Source organism: Ochlerotatus camptorhynchus, unplaced genomic scaffold, assembly GCF_037179485.1.
Source record: "Ochlerotatus camptorhynchus isolate MF236.1 unplaced genomic scaffold, CSIRO-AGI_Acam_v1.1 ptg000467l, whole genome shotgun sequence".
Lineage (NCBI taxonomy): Eukaryota > Metazoa > Arthropoda > Insecta > Diptera > Culicidae > Ochlerotatus > Ochlerotatus camptorhynchus.
In genome coordinates this window covers 2,533,520-2,549,843 of record NW_027040953.1, presented here as the reverse complement: position 1 = coordinate 2,549,843, position 16,324 = coordinate 2,533,520, and the positions used below count along the sequence as shown (strand labels likewise).

The 16,324-nt window shown below is 41.0% G+C and overlaps 1 protein-coding gene across 4 annotated transcripts in view; it reads left to right on the top strand.

Moving 5' to 3' along the window:
* Positions 1-14,490, top strand: part of Mo25 (calcium binding protein Mo25) — a 43,701-nt gene extending 29,211 nt beyond the window's left edge. For all 4 annotated transcript variants that reach the window (XM_065235252.1, XM_065235251.1, XM_065235254.1 and 1 more), the window contains exons 3-7: positions 11,238-11,354; positions 11,442-11,584; positions 11,638-11,971; positions 12,038-12,142; positions 12,200-14,490. In XM_065235252.1, coding sequence (XP_065091324.1) covers positions 11,238-11,354; positions 11,442-11,584; positions 11,638-11,971; positions 12,038-12,142; positions 12,200-12,382 — 882 coding nt within the window. In that variant the 3' untranslated portion in view covers positions 12,383-14,490. The remainder of the gene's footprint in view (positions 1-11,237; positions 11,355-11,441; positions 11,585-11,637; positions 11,972-12,037; positions 12,143-12,199) is intronic.
* Positions 14,491-16,324: the final 1,834 nt, after the last annotated feature.

The window sequence follows — 16,324 nt, the reverse complement described above, 5'->3', positions numbered from 1 at the left end:
TGTTATATCGTAGTGATTTCAAGAACCTAAAAAAATACGACAATTTAGCTAAGTTGATTAGACAACATCAATGAAGTGCCATTAATAAAAAAAATGCAAGCAGCGATATGTTCTCTGGAATTCTATATAGATAACTTAGCTTCAGAATAGTCTAATAGCTTCAGATAGCTTCAGAATAGTCTAATTAACTTAAGCAAATTTGCAACGACTTACAAGGAGTTCCGTGGAACTGTGGGATATTTCAAGAATTCTATAATTGATCCAAAAACGTCAGGGAATTATGAATATATATCAGAAAATTTGCCGAACTTCAGGTAAGCGGGTTCTTAAAAAATACAGATAAATTCAAAGCAGTCTAGAGAACTTTAAAGAAATTCAGTAATCGTTTAGGCAGTTTTAATAACACCAGGAAAGTCTAGATCATTGAAGAAGTTTTAAAATAGTGTCGACAATTTAAGCGAAGTTTCATGAACTTCAGAAAAATCGTGAGAACTTCTGTGAAAATCATAGAACTATATTAATTATTTCGTTCTAGTTCCATAAAAATTGCCGGAGCATAAAAGTTCCAGAAATTTAGTAAAACTCGAAAACTTCACAAAAGGGCATTGGTCTTCAGAAACATTTCGAGAACTTCATAGAAATCTATGGAGCTTAAGGGGAAGATCCGCAAACTTCAGGAATTTTTATGAACATTAGCAAAATGCGGGAGCATTTCAAAGAAGTTAAGTAAGCTTCGAAAATTCGAGGAATTTCGGGGGGATTTCAAAAATTTGTGGGAAATTTTAAGCAGTTCTCAGATTTTCAGATAACTTCACAGACGTTAAAAAGTTAATTGAAGACTTCGCATAAGTTCAAAAGTTCACTGAAGCTTAAAATTTTCTAGGACTTGCTTCATAAGAACTACAAAAACTTTATAGAATTTTGAGAATTTCAGAAAAGAACAGAGAACCTTAGAGTAGTTCCATTAACATTAGAGAAGTCACATAAATTTTAAAGAAGTTTAGAGAACTTCAGCGAATTTTTAAACCTTTAAAGGAGATCCATTAGCGTTAGAAAAATTGAGCAAACTTTAGGAAGACATAGGAAGTACGGGGAAGTTTCAGAATTTGATGAGAAGTATTGTGAGCATCAGGTTAGTTTCTCAAACCACAAAAGAACTTCAAGGCAGTTTCATTAACTTCAGGAAAAAATTGGGAACTTTCAAGTAGTTCTGAAGTCCTCAGAATAGTCCATTCCATATTCAACGGAGAGATTTCCATTGAAATATTCCTCATAATTTCGATGAACCTATCCTCCGAATTCATTTTTTTTTAGTTTTCCTCAGAATTACCTTGAAATTCTCCACAATAAGAAACCCTTCGGAAAGATTATCCGAATATTCATTGAATTCATTCCAGATTTCCTTTTGAATCTCTTTCCTTCCCTTGGAATTCTACTAACATTTAAAATTTCTTAAGAATTCATTGGCATTTATCCTCACAAATTCCTTAGATGAATTCTCGTGAATTCATTTTCCGAACTCCATTGAAGAAGTCCTGTAACGTGGGTATATCACCTTTTCGTGGTACGTTACGGGATGTAAGATCTACCACCGATTCCTAGTCCTGACTACTTCAAACTAGGGGAACAGGATTTTTCAGTAATCCAAGGAACACATCTTAGACCTTGTTACTTTTTATGCCTTGTTGATAGTGACAAGACTCGGCTTTGTCTACCGAGTATGATCTTGAAACAAGGAAAAAAATGAGTTAGTTGTCTTCATCTATGTGATTCCTAATCTTCTATTCGTTGTTCCCTAGTTTGTAGTGGTTAAGACTAGGGTTCTGTTGCATGGTCACTATCGGTGTTATTCCTTAATTTTGTTGCTAAGGAATCCAATTTTGGCTGACAGAGGGGCGCGCCTTTGGAGGGTGTTTCAACACTCCGGAGGATATAAATAGCGGGACCTTTCAATTAGAGTCGGATCCTTGCGATAAATGCAAGAGTGACAACTGTAAAAAAATCGAATACTTCATTTCTCAATAGTGTTGAAGTAATACGACATGCACTAAGCTAAGGACACGGGATATACTACAATAGATCAATTTACTGGTCGCAGTAGTGTTAGGTCCCGAACGCAGGAAAAAAAAACATCAAAGCAATTCTGGCATCACTTGCATTTGTAACTGCTTGCGAGTGACTTCGCCAATGCACCGACGAGCGAGTTCATGAGTGATTGTTAAACGATTTTAATACTCCTCCCTAATTGAAGCAAACCATTTGTAAACATTGCAGATTGGACCGCTTTTGACAGTTCGATTGGAATCATAACAGTGTCTCCGCTGGTCTCTTATTCCAGTGTTTCTAAAAAAAACTAAGTGTAATTTCTTCTGCTTCTTATACGTATTTAGATCAATTTTTCCCTTGGCCCGCTGGACGTTACTCTTCGAGGATCCCACTTTTTAGTCACGTCCCGAACCGAAGCACTTTTCTTGCAAGTGAAAGCTTTCGATGCAGATTTCGGTCAACAGGGTTCGGTTTACGTCCAGATTTTTGCTTACCCTGGAAAGTTGCTTCATTGGCATACTTCCGAATCGCGTTTCGAACGGCTCCGATGCTTACACCTTCCAGTTTCGCTAATTGACTCAGAGAAATGTTAGGGATAGAACACCATTTGTCCACGATCTGTTTGCGCTTTTCCGGAGTTCGCTGGATAAGCCCAAGACTGGACGGGCAGTAGCTGGTGGCCGTGAACGGTTCCTGGGGAAAGCACTAGATGCGACCCTCCTCCCAGATGACCATGGCAATACAGGAAGTATTACAACAATTACTATTAGATATTTTGCAAACAGTAACAGATAGCGGACATGAAGAACCAGTGGAGGTGCCGGGCAAAGGTGTTTATCCTAAATAAATGGTAAGTTACAAATTCGCTGTTGTCGTTGTCGTAGGCGCCGTCGTAGTCGCCGTCGTAGTCGCTGTCGTAATCGCCGTCGTAGTCGTAGGCAGTACCGTTAGTATATTTAACATTGACCACCAACCGCTGAAAATATGAATTATCACGTATTTCTGTTATTCATTAAATGCCAAGTAAAATTCGAGAACGTAATTTCATTTGAATAGCTTGTTCAAAAAGGGCAATAAACAATCGTCACGTCGGTCATAGCTTGTTAAGATTACCTGAACCATGCGTAAAGAGAAAATCGAAACATTTAACGTCGCGTGAAAATAGATCTTAATTAAGACCCCTTTCGTAGCTTTTAGTTCAAGGATTTCAAAGATCGTCGGTTGCAGTGGCTTGCTTATTGAGCAGAAAAACGCGGTCCCAGGTCCTTTCATATTAAAAATGTATGGTAAAATCGCTTGTTTATCGTGTATTTTGTAAAACTTTTCGTTGTCGTCGGTGCCGTGCTGAGTAACGCTATAATGGCTCGGTGGCCTTAGAACAACCGGTTTTGCTTACTGAGCAGAACATCATGAGTCTAATCTCAAGCCCATCCACACTCAAGATTCGTCAATCGTTTTATTTGTTAACATGACTACATGGTAATAACAGCAACTCGATGATTAAAAAGGAGCTCGTCTGCCTAGTGGCAAACGTTTTTGCTTACTGAGCAGAAGACCGTGGGTTCAATCCCAAGATCCTTCGCGTTATATGATTGTTAGGACATCAATTCAGCTTATCGTTTACCAAAACGAACCCTGCTGCAAACCAAACTCTATTACCCAATATCCCAGTGATTCCTCGTGGAAGTTCAGAGGTGTTCTCGGCTTCCATCAAAGCGAGTGTCACGTCAACACATTCCTACCCCTTCCTTTCTTGACCTGTGTTTGGGCGCGGCCGGCGCTGGTATTGCCTAGTTTGAGATCACCAGTTTTTACACATTGAGGATGATTGCTAGTCCCAAGCATCGTCTATTGGTTCTCTGTGTAATTACAGCTGGTCTGGCAATAACAGAGTAGCAACCGTGGGCGGTCAATCATGCTCATACTCATGCTCATGCTCAAGATTTTTTTTTCCAGAACTCCCTTGGAATGAAGTCCTTTGTAATTTGTAATTTATTGATAGCATAACGAAAACCTGTCAGTTACAGAACCATAAACCAGGTCAAGGAAGCAACCATTTTGAATCAGTTTAGTGGGGAGTTAAGAATGAAATTCAAGTCTAAGTCTAAACATTTGACATTTCTTAAATCGACAGCTACTATTGGTATTAGCCTAGAGAATTAATCAGCTCTGCGGAGCGCCGCTTTAAGCGACGTGAGAGTCCGTTGCTGCCTTGTAGCTAGTGGTAGTGCGTTCCAGGTGGACGCTCCGAATATTAGAACACTTTTTCGGGAACTTGTGGTGTGATGCGGTAGGACAAAGGATCTAGCTTGCTCGTTCCGACCTTTAGGTGTGTACTGCGTGATGTACTCTGGGAGGCTTCCATGGTAGGCCCCGTATATGAAGCAGCAGATACGACGGTGGTAGTATTCCGGCAGATCGCATCCGAGTATGGTGTGTCGCACTTCTCTGGTCGTGTATCGCCCTCGGATTCCATACACGAACCTCACCGACGACTTGAAGCATCGATGCAACTGAGCCTTGATCGCGGTGGACAGTACACGACGTCGCAGTATGCGAAGAACGGCATCACCACAGCTTGGACGAGCTTCATACGAATCTGTCTGGAAAGCACTCCACGGAAGCGCTTGAACGTACGAAGAGTATTGTAGATCTTTTTGGTGACTTCGTTTATCTGGTCGGTCCATTTTAGGTTAGAGTCCATAATGAGACCAAGGTTGGTAACTTTGTTCGACTGTAATGGTTTCATCACATAAGCGGATGTCATTTTGAGGGATTATGGCCCCATCTCTACAAAAGACTATAGCTTGCGTCTTCTTTGGGTTGGGAAACAGACGATTCTCAGTGACCCAACGTTCGATAGCGAGGAGATCCTGGTTGATTGCTTCGACGAGCCTGTTAATTTCGCTTGCGGGGCCTGATATGTAGATTTGGAGGTTGTCCGTATAGAGGTGATACTCGCATTTTAGCACACCAGGCAGGCTGTTGATGTATAGGTTAAACAGCAGGGCGCTCAGACAGGAGAGCGCCCTGCTGTTTAGCCTATACATCAACAAGCCTGTCTGGTGTGCTAAAATGCGAGTATCACCTCTATTCTACCTTCGCGAATCTTCAGTGTGGAAAGCAACCGAGCGTGCTCGAGTCCAATGATAATTCCCGGTACTGCTCCGGAGTAACTCTGCATCGGTAGACCCTTGAGATGAGGATACGTCACCTTCAACACATCGTATTGGAGCGTTTGATCAGGTAGATTGAGCTTGCGAACCCGTTACTTAGTTGGAAACGATGCTTTGTGTCTCGCCCAGCGATGACGATTGCCACCCGCTTCGAACCTCTCTCCTCTCGACTAACGTTGCCTGTCCAGTTAAGCCATAGTGAATCGGTAGGACCGTCCAACCCAAGCTCGGTAGCTATTCCCACTTACATTAGTCCAAGAATGCAAAGGTGTGGACTTGTTTCCCTCCAGCTTCGATTGTGACCGGTAAATATCGAAAGAGAGTACATGGTAACACTTGATGATAGTTCTGATGTACTACGGCCCCACTTGCACCGGAACTTAAACTCGTTCCAGCCTGGTTACCTGCCATTGCAGTAGTGCGAAAATGTAACAATGCGTGATGACGAACGGCAAGGCCACTTTCGATGGGGAACTAAGCAAATTCTGCACAATCCTTTCTGGCGCATTGCCTTCCATCTGGCATCTACATCCAATGCCTTGAACTGCCCACACAACAGAACCTCATGATTTGCCTTAGCGCAGTACGCACAAGTCTTCTTGATCGATTCTTCCACCGGTTTTGGTGATTCCTTTGCATCCTGCGATCTTTGCGAGTGAACGTACAACTTCGATTTGTTACGATTAGGCTTGGTTGACTTCTAGATCCGGTAGTGTCACGTCGGAAGCCGTGTTTACTAAGTCGGACATAAACCCACCGAACGTCGCCAAGTTTACATTCGAACATGCCCTCTTGTAGGAAGACCACTGCATTTTCCAAATTGCCGGTAGTTTCTCAACCAGCTCATGTAACAGCATAGGATTACAGAGATGGTCATGTTGTTGAGCAACTTTCATATGGTCCACTAGATTTTGCACAGCCAATCCGAAGTCAATCACCGACCGAAGGTTGTCGACTCTAGGTGCTGAAACTTCTCGTAACTTGTTGAGCAAGGAGTGGATCAGCACTTCTGGTCTACCATATATCTTTTGTAGGGTTTCAATGACATATGGTACTGACTCAGGCAGTAGCAGGCGAATTTTTACCGATAGTAAAGCAGGTCCAATCTTTAAAGAATGTTGGGAATCGGATGCAGCCTTTTATGCGTTTGCAGCTTTAAAGCTGAAATATATTCAATGATAGTAATAATTAGCATGATTGTTATGACTTTATAAAGAAATGTGTCTTACATTCTAGCTTACACTCTCGTCTCTCCGATCTTCACAGCAGCAATCTTCCAATTCAAGAATTCTTCTTGCTACGCGATTGAACCACTCCAGCAAGTCGTCCGTCTATCGTTCCCATTCCACGAGTAACAGCAAATCACCTACGATACTTTAGAACTGCCTTACTGTTCAAATTTCACTGGTCAAGACTTTAAAATAGCTTGATTACTAATTAATTATATCCACTTTAGAAATCTTTCTTGATACGTAGTATTTTTTCCTTGTTCTTTCTCCGCTGCCCTTTGTCCACCGGCTGACAGCTGTCACTCCGTGTCATGAGCTCCCGGGACTCACCTCGAAGTTGTTCACGGTTGCCGTTCGTCGCACGGTGGGTTCGACAACAATTACAGTGAATTACCTTTGTTTTGATGTATTAACCTTATTTGTACGTCAATCCGTTACCGAGATACAGATGATTTTATTATTCCGGATTCTAAATGGACATCGATTTGCTTGGGACCGAAGATAGTACCAGAGCTGAGCCAAAAAGTTGGGCACGTTTCTTCTGAACCTTCTGGTCTTAGAATTATCTCTATGGTACCAGAGCTGAGTCAAAAAGTTGAGCACATTTCTTCGGGACCTTCTGGTCTTAGAGTTACCTCTATGCTGATACGTCCCTTCGAGAAAGTAATCGAGAAATATCGACTGGGTGCCTAGACGTAATCAAGATACGTAATTACAGGGGATTTCGCGAATTTCGCGGATTTCGCGATTTTCGCGGATTTGTCGCGGATTTCGCGATTTGCGCGGATTTGTCGCGGATTTGAACTTTCAGTCGCGAAAATCGCGGAAACATTAAATGATGCCGCGAAAATCGCGAAGGGACTGATGTAACCTTGTAACTGATTGTAACCTTTCCGTCCCGGATTATTTTGCTGTCATCAATTTTGTTGTTTATTTGGCTCTCAATTTTTAACCGGTTCAAACCAAACACCCTGCAAATAATCGAGAAATGATCTCAATTCCATAAGTCACACCGGATTTACACGGAAATTCCCTGAGGTATGTCCAATGTGAGACCTTTTCCTTTTTATACAATATGAACATAGCATTTTTCGTTGTCAAATCATAAACGAATCGTATATATGCGAATAATTTCCATTTATACCGGATATTCTAGGTTCTCCAAATCGTCCTGGAGTTCAGTTGATTTGTTCAACTATATCAACCAAGACTCTAATAATGTCTGTAGTATCAAAATATGACCAAACAGATTCAAAGTGTCTCTGTGGATTGTACCCGACTTATTGATGGTTATTCCGCGAGTCGAAGTGACTTTTGTCACTAGTGAAGTGAGAAAAGTCACGTCGTGGTGACGTGACTCTCCATTTGATTTGCACAGAGAGTCACGTTTCTCACTTCACTAGTGACAAATGTCACTTCGACTCTCGGAATAACCCCCATTGCTACGTATACAAGATGTTATAGGTTCTGAAATCATTCTGGAGATCATATTATTTTTCTACTAGATCACTCAAGACTAATTCAATATCTGTAGTATCGAAATATGCTGTTTGGGCAGTGTCTATGTGGATCATGCCAACCTATTTCCGTGTATGCCAAATGTTCTAGGATTTCCAAATCGATATTTTGATACTGCAGATATTATCCTAGTCTTTGTTGATCTAGTAAAAAAAATCATCTGAACTGCAGGACGATTTGGGGAACCTAGATCATCCGGTATACGTGGAAATAGTTAAACATTATCCATATAGACACTATGAATCTGTTGGGACATATTTCGATACTACAGACATTATCCCAGTTATGTTTGATCTAGTAGAATAAATCATCTTAACTCCAGAACGAATTGGAGAACTTAAAACATCTGGTCTACATGACAATAGTTCATGCATGATCCACATAGACACTGTGCATGTGTCTGGTAAGCCGGCGCCGGTGGTGTAATGGTAAGCGTGACTGCTTTCTTAACACCCCGATGGGTCTGGGTTCAATCCCAGCCGAGGTCGGTGGGATTTTTCTGAGGCATAAACATCTCTGGTCACGTCTTCCTTCGGAAGGGAAGTAAAGCCGTTGGTCCCGGCCCATGTGTGTTGAATGGGTGCGATATCCTACGCAGGTGTGGAAGGAAATAAAGGAAAGGATCTGTCTGGTTATATTTCGATACTAAAGACATTGTCCCAATCTCGGTTGCTACTAGATCAAATTATCTGAACTCCAGGACGATTTGAAGAACCTTGAAAATCTGGATTACTCGGAAATAGATCATGCATGATCCACATAGACACTTTGAATCTGATTGGACATTTTTCGATAATACAGACATTATTGCAGTCTTGATTAATCTAGTAGAACAAATCAACTGATGTCCTGGACGATTTCGAATACCTATAATTTCCGGTATACATAGTAATAAGTCGTGCATGATCCACAAAGTCATATATATACAATTCGGTTATGATTTAACAACAAAAAGTGCTAGGTTCACATTAGAAATAAATAAAAAATATGAAAATGTCTCACCATTGGACAAAACCCAAGGAATATCCGGGTAAATACACAACCGCGACGTGACCAACAAGTGTGACTTATGAAACTCTGGTAATTTCTCGATTATGTGCAGGGTGTTTGGTTTGAATCGGTAAAAAATTGAGAAAACCAGAACCAAATTATCTACAACATTTAGGACAGCAAAATACGTCAGAGACGCAAAGGTTAATTTTCCAGAAATTTTGCATTTCAAATGAAAATGCATTATTTTTTTTTAAATAATGTTTTATCAAATCTAGGCCGGTATTATTCAATAGAATCTCATAATGCAAGGGAGTTTTATTATGTTCACTAATTACTTATACTATACATGAATAACTGAAGATAATACAATGTCATTTAAAAAAAATCAAAGGTTACAAACGATACTCCTTTAGCTCAGTCGGTAAACGCACAGCTACAAAGCAAGTCCATGCTGGAGGCGACTGAGTTCGATTCCCGTCGGGTCTATTGATTTTTCGGGTTGTAAAATTTCTCTACTTTCTTGGGCATAGGATGGTACAGGCATAGAAAGCTCCCAATTAAAATGTGAAAGTACTTCAAAGAACACTAAGTTGAGAGCAGGCATAAATCTAATATGCTATAAGCAATAAGCTTGAAATGCTATGTAGTAGTATAAAAATGCTATTTTTAGGCAATTAAAACAGTTTTTTTTTGTCGCGGATTAGTATTTGAAGTCGCGGATTTCTTTTGAGAAATCGCGGATTTCGCGGATAAAATTTAGAAAATCTTGTAATAGCCCTGTAATTATTTTCTGCATACCATTTTGAGTGAAGCTGGTGAATCTCGATGGTTGTTTATTTTTATTTTCAGTGACAGTTCTAACAGCTAACACAAAATTTCCCACAGCTAACTCACAATTTCTTCTCCCTAACACAAACAAATACTCAAATCCATCCGTGCACTCGTCTATTGGTTGGCATAAAAGCTCTCAATTAATAACTGTGGAAGTGCTTCAACAAGAGTAGGTAGCTTGAAGGGCCACCCACATTAGATCCGACACGTTGGTTCAAAGGGACAGCTAAATCTATTGTCCAACTGTCAAATTTACATCAACGCATCTCAAACGGATCTAATCTGGTTGGCCCTTGAGAGCAGGCTTGTGTAACAGTGTCAAAACCAGAAAGACATTACTTCCATCGGTATATAATGCGTCACGAATGGTGAATCCCAGTCTTGGCATTAGGCTGATTCCTTGTAATGTCCTTTTTCGCACAACACTGAAACAACTACAAGCAACATCCGTAATTTACAGATTTAAAAACCTCGTAAATCTGGAGATTTGTGCTCTTGAAATCGCGAAGTGTGATAAGACAAAGAACTCTACAAGGAAACACTTTAAACTAATAGAGAATTTGTTTTTGATTCTGTTCCAACCTGGATTGGGTCGGATTGTTGTCTGTCAAAAGTCACTGTAAACGTTTGTTTATGTAACCTAGCTCGGGTTGAGGTCCGCATTGACAATAAACTCGGGTTCGCATGGGTTGGTTCTAACCTGGATAATAAACAAATTATAACACAAGACCAGCTTCTTCTCGAAGTAAGATTTCGTCTGAATCCGTTTTAATTGTCCCCGATTGCGATGATAGAACAAGCGATTGGAGGTTTTTCCCTTTGTAAGAATTCTTTGCACATCAGGCCAAGAAAGTTTGCGAGCAGGATTTGAGTTAAGTTGCCCAAAGACTTCAATCGTGCCATCTTCATTTAATCAAACTGGCCACCATCTGTTAGTCCGTACACATTGCGTCTGAATTAAACACATTCCGCCATATCCTGTTAAAATTCGGTTGCCCGTTGTTTACGAAAGAAATTTTAACCGGCCAAATCGGGTTCGATTTGTATACCACCACCACATTATGATCAGTACGCGAAAGACGTTATCTGAATCTACGTCTGCGGCTGGATCTGCGTCACATATCAAAGAAGATGATGGTGATGATGAAGCGGGCCAATAGATTTCGGTCATATGCATCCCCACATTCGCGCACGATTCGATTGGTACAGTTTTTTTTTGGACAACTTGGAACATATAGCTAATTGATGGATGTTGACAGAGCTAGCTGAGAAGAGAATCAACTTGCAGTGCAGCGATTCGTTCAATCACCAATAAATGAATTAAGCAAAGCGCCCCGGCGCTTAACAATCATCATCATGCGTGCCACCGTCATCAATGTACAGAAACGGTCAATTAATTTCTGTTTCTCCCTTTCTTTCTCTCTTCTTTCATGTTCGCTTGCAGGTTCTTATCAAAAATATGCTATACGGAACGTCAGACGCAGAACCACAGACGGAAATTGTGGTGTCCCAGTTAGCACAGGAATTGTATAACAGTAATCTGCTCTTGCTACTGATACAGGTAGGTGCACACCCCGCGGGGTTCGAGATTGATCAATTTGAGTGGCTATTTCTGATTTCGTTTGTCCCATCACGCGATAACACGTAGAATCTGAGCCGTATCGACTTCGAGGGCAAGAAAGACGTCGCACAGGTGTTCAACAATGTACTCAGACGACAGATCGGCACGCGATCTCCTACCGTGGAGTACATCTGCACAAAGCCCGAAATCCTGTTCACATTAATGGCGGGGTAAGTGCCTCTGACGCGATTTGATAGCTGGTATTAATGTGTTTGCTTTTTAGCTACGAACACCAGGAAATTGCACTAAACTGTGGTACCATGCTGCGGGAGTGTGCCCGGTACGAGGCGCTCGCCAAGATTATGCTTCATTCGGACGAGTTCTTCAACTTTTTCCGTTACGTCGAGGTGTCCACGTTCGACATCGCCTCCGATGCCTTCTCGACGTTCAAGGAGCTGTTGACGCGACACAAAATCTTGTGCGCCGAGTTTCTGGAACAGAACTACGACAAGGTGTTTGACCACTACCAGCATCTGCTCAACTCAGAGAACTACGTCACCCGGAGGCAAAGCTTGAAACTGCTCGGCGAGTTGCTGCTGGATCGACACAATTTCACGGTTAGTACGGATGGTTGTGCTTCCCCAATGGTCATTGTTCGTTGATTGATGCTATCCTTTCAACAGGTAATGACGAAATACATCTCCAATCCAGACAACCTAAAGCTGATGATGAATATGCTGAAAGAAAAATCGCGGAATATTCAGTTTGAAGCGTTTCACGTGTTTAAGGTAAGTCGTTGATGCAAACAATTAGTCCTTATTCTAGATGCTAAATCTATGTTTCAGGTATTTGTAGCGAATCCGAACAAACCGAAACCGATCCTCGATATCCTGCTCCGGAATCAGGAGAAGCTAGTAGATTTCCTAACGAAATTCCACACGGACCGATCCGAGGATGAGCAGTTCAACGACGAAAAGGCGTACCTAATCAAGCAGATAAAGGAGCTGAAGCCGGCTCCCGATCAATAGTAATACGCGCGATGCAAGCTTTAGGACTTTGCAGTTTACAAACAAACACACACACACACACACACACACGCGCATACACTCACACAGAACCTCCTTCCCTTGCAAGCCTTCCCCATCCTGTATCCCGCCTGTCTCCGCGCCCCGTGCACTAGTATTTTGTAATGAACGCGAGTAATAAAAGAAATATTATAAATACAATTAAACTTTAGCATAACTATGATAAATTTAACTACCATAGAGGTTATAAATAAATTTTTGGGTAAAACACTCAACCCCCTAAAAACAAACAAACACACACACACACACACACACACTTGTATAAGCTGATAATAAACAACAAAAGAAAAGCTAGTAAGTCGAAAGAAGTTAAAAACTCTAGTGTTTAGGAAAAAAAAAAAAACAAAGCAAAAACCTTGTATAACCTTAGCCCAGCAGGTGGAAAACAAACAAAAAACTACATTACACAGAGAGTAATATATTTATTAAGACTAAACGAACGTTTTCGCGGCTGCTAAGAATACCGATTAATTGCAAATGTTGTAAACAAACAAAAAAACTAGTACCCGAAGGAAGCGGCAGTTTCTGTTTCTCCTGCACGTGTTTAGTCTGAAAGCTGCATAACTTTAACTGTGAGGATTCTTATAGAATGGATTACCAAGGATGAAGAATAATGGAGAGAAAAAAAAACATTGATTGTATTTACTTTTTACGTTGTTCGTTTATTTTCAAATGCCTATTTGTTTGCTGTTGTGTAGAACTTTGGTTACTCACTTGCTCTGAGTGAGAAAGGAAAAAGAGAGATAGAGGCAAGGCACTAAGGAGGACAAACGGCTCTGAAGTATGTTTTAGTGTTAATGCTACTTTTAAGTTTGTGGTTCTAGCCTGTGCCCTGTTTATTATTTTTTATGTTGTTGTCTGAGTGCAGATGATGTGTAATGAAAAATATAAAGTCTTTGATTATTTTAATAGCAAATAGGATTTCCTATTATCCGTAGAACGTGAAACATAGGCCATGTACATTTCGTTAATGTTGACGACCATTTAGCCACACATACATGCATACACATTTACTGCCGGTGGACGCTTAATTGTTCCATGTTCTATGGAATTTCCTGTACAATTATGTTACAATTATGCGTCCACCGGTAGTTTAGCACACATACACTCTTCGCTGAAACACCTTCATACCTCATTAGTAGTCCCCTGGAAAGGTACGACGAGCAAACAATAAAAAAAAACATTCTCCCATTCAAACAAGAGTAGTATCAAATCCATCACAGCTATTAAGCGATTAGGTTTTAGAAGTGCTAAAGAAAATATTAGACAAAAGCTGTTTTGTTTGCTTTTTATTTTCATTTTTGAGACTTAAACTAGTGAGGTAGCGGACATTTTAATCCTCACACATAAAAACAGGTTAGGATCGGAATGTCCTCTACCAAACTGGATATCCGTTCAACACGTTGAGACACATGATGCTACAAGTCAATGAATAACAATTCTGAAAACTGTTCCTAATACGAGAAGAAAGTTAAATGTCTAACAGTGGTAGCTCTACACACAACTCACGCGCATGCATCAATAGTAAAACAAAATGTCGTTATAAAAAACATGTACACACAGAAAGGGAGCTGGCAAAATGCAATACAGAAAAAAAAGTGGATCGTTTCGTTAAATGTACTGAGTAGCAATTGTGGATTGTGGAATAAATATTCTTCCTTAGATTACGTACCTATAATTTTTCTTTTCGGCTTAAATTGGTTGACGTTGGCTATTATTTTCGATTCTACTGCCGATTCTCCCGTCGTCCCCTTGCCTGTGCGAAAACAAACTGCGGCTCATACGCCAATACACGCAGCAGATAGCAAAAATTGTATGTTGTTTACTAGACTACACGAATATATCTACCCCCCCCCCCCCCCCCCCAAGCCAAGCCAAGAGGATAGGAAAATATAACAATATGCGCAGAAGGCAAATCAGAAGTGAATTACTAAAATAGTATTTAAGGTGACTCTTTAGTGTATCATCTCAAAAACAGCGAACGAGCGAAAACAAAACAAAAAATCAAGGAACTGAAAACGAAAAGGCACGAGAATAAAGACACACACACACACACAAACACAAAACCGAGAAAGCCTTTTGAGGAGATTGGTGTTTGTTGTTGGAATTCTTCGAAAAGAGACCCAAATCCGCTCGGGGACTTTTGACGGGGGTCTTGTCTAACTTGGATTTCTATTTTAAGGTCAATGTTATGTTTATGCACCACCATAATCATTTCAGTAACGGCAGTCATGAAAATTTCCTTAGAGTTTCCTCAAAGGATTATTCGCTTGAAAATTGCTCCATAACTTTAGGAATTTGCTGCGGAATATCGCAGGGATTCTTTCCACAAAACTCTTGTAATTTACTGAACAATTAGCTTCCAAATAGTTGTCGCTAGAATTCGCTTACATTTCGTTCTATAATTCTTATTAAAATATTCTCAAAATTTTCTTGGGTATCCTTCAGTAGTACTCTAGAAATCTGCTCTGAATTTCGTTCGTCTTTCGCTAATGTTGGACTTCTCTAATTTACTAAGAACAAAAAAAAGCTAAGAATTTATCTCAGAATTCCCTTGGAATACTCATAAAAATTAATTGGAATCATCGTCAAAATTCCCTTGGAACTTTTTCAAGATTTTAAGACTTTTCGTGAATTCCACATTTTGAACGGCACCAGTTTTTTTTTTTTTTTAGAAATCGTGAACATGTAAAATACAAAATTCCTGGTTATTCTAACGTACTCACCTTTGAAAGCTAGTCTGAAATTGATGTGTATTGTCGTTCAAGTTGGACACCCGACACGCGACATTCGATTTTACCCTCGTTCTGTACGTTAAACATAACGTCGGACATAGTGCGCTGAATAGCGCATCATTGTGCGAATACAGCGCACTATGTCCGACGTTATGTTTCAAGAGCAAATTTTCATTACGTCGAATGTAACAAAGGTAAACAAAGTCGAGCTATCAGTGTCAATCGATTCTCCTGCTATTACACTATATACTGTCCGAATATAGGATCAAATCCCATGTAGGATGCCAGTGGACTGTATGCTCATAACTTTCCTCGGGTGGTGATTTTTCGGATAGGTGCCCGCTCCCCCTGTGGGATTGGGCCACGGATGGACAACGCCGATGGTTGCCTTCTCGGTGGAGGCAGGTCTGGTGACTGGCTGCCTCGGAAGCTTCACGCTTCCTCTCTGGGATGCCTCGCAAGGCTGGCGGAACGATGGATCTCCAAGGTGGCCACGGTTGGCCGGAAAATTCAAAAACATAAACTCTTATTGGCTCTGAAAAGAGCCGGTTGGTTGTGGTCGTGGCAAATGGAAAGGGAGCAAGTATCGGAGCAGAACATATAGGCACACACACTTCTTTACTTGTTCATGTTGTTGTTATTTCACTTTTTTCTACATTGATTTCTCTTCGTTTCTTCACACTAACACTAGTACGTCGTCCGGGAATCGGGCCCTGCCGATTGGAACCGAACGACGATGACTGCTGCTGCTATTGTTGCTATTTGCTGCGCCGCGCCAAGCTGTCGCCGACCGACTGCTACTGCTCGGGTCAGGTCGATTTCGCGGCCGACTGCTGCTGCTGCTGCTGGCGATTCGTTTTCTTCTTCGGGTTGTCTCTTCGGCTTGATGTGTACTCTTTCGTGACTTGCGTAAAACTGAGTAGCTGAGCGCACAGCAGCGCGTGTTTTTATATCTGCGTTGGTTCGGCTGCTGCGCTCTGATTGGTGGTCTTCGTGGCTGTCGCAAATTCCTCCTCTTCTTCAAATTTCAGCCCGCTGCCAGTGCACGGACTGAACATCCCATTTTTAAATTTATTTGCCAGTCAAATTGCTTTTTGATGTAATCACCTTCCTATCAAGATAGTTTTCGATGTTACTTAAGTCACCCAAT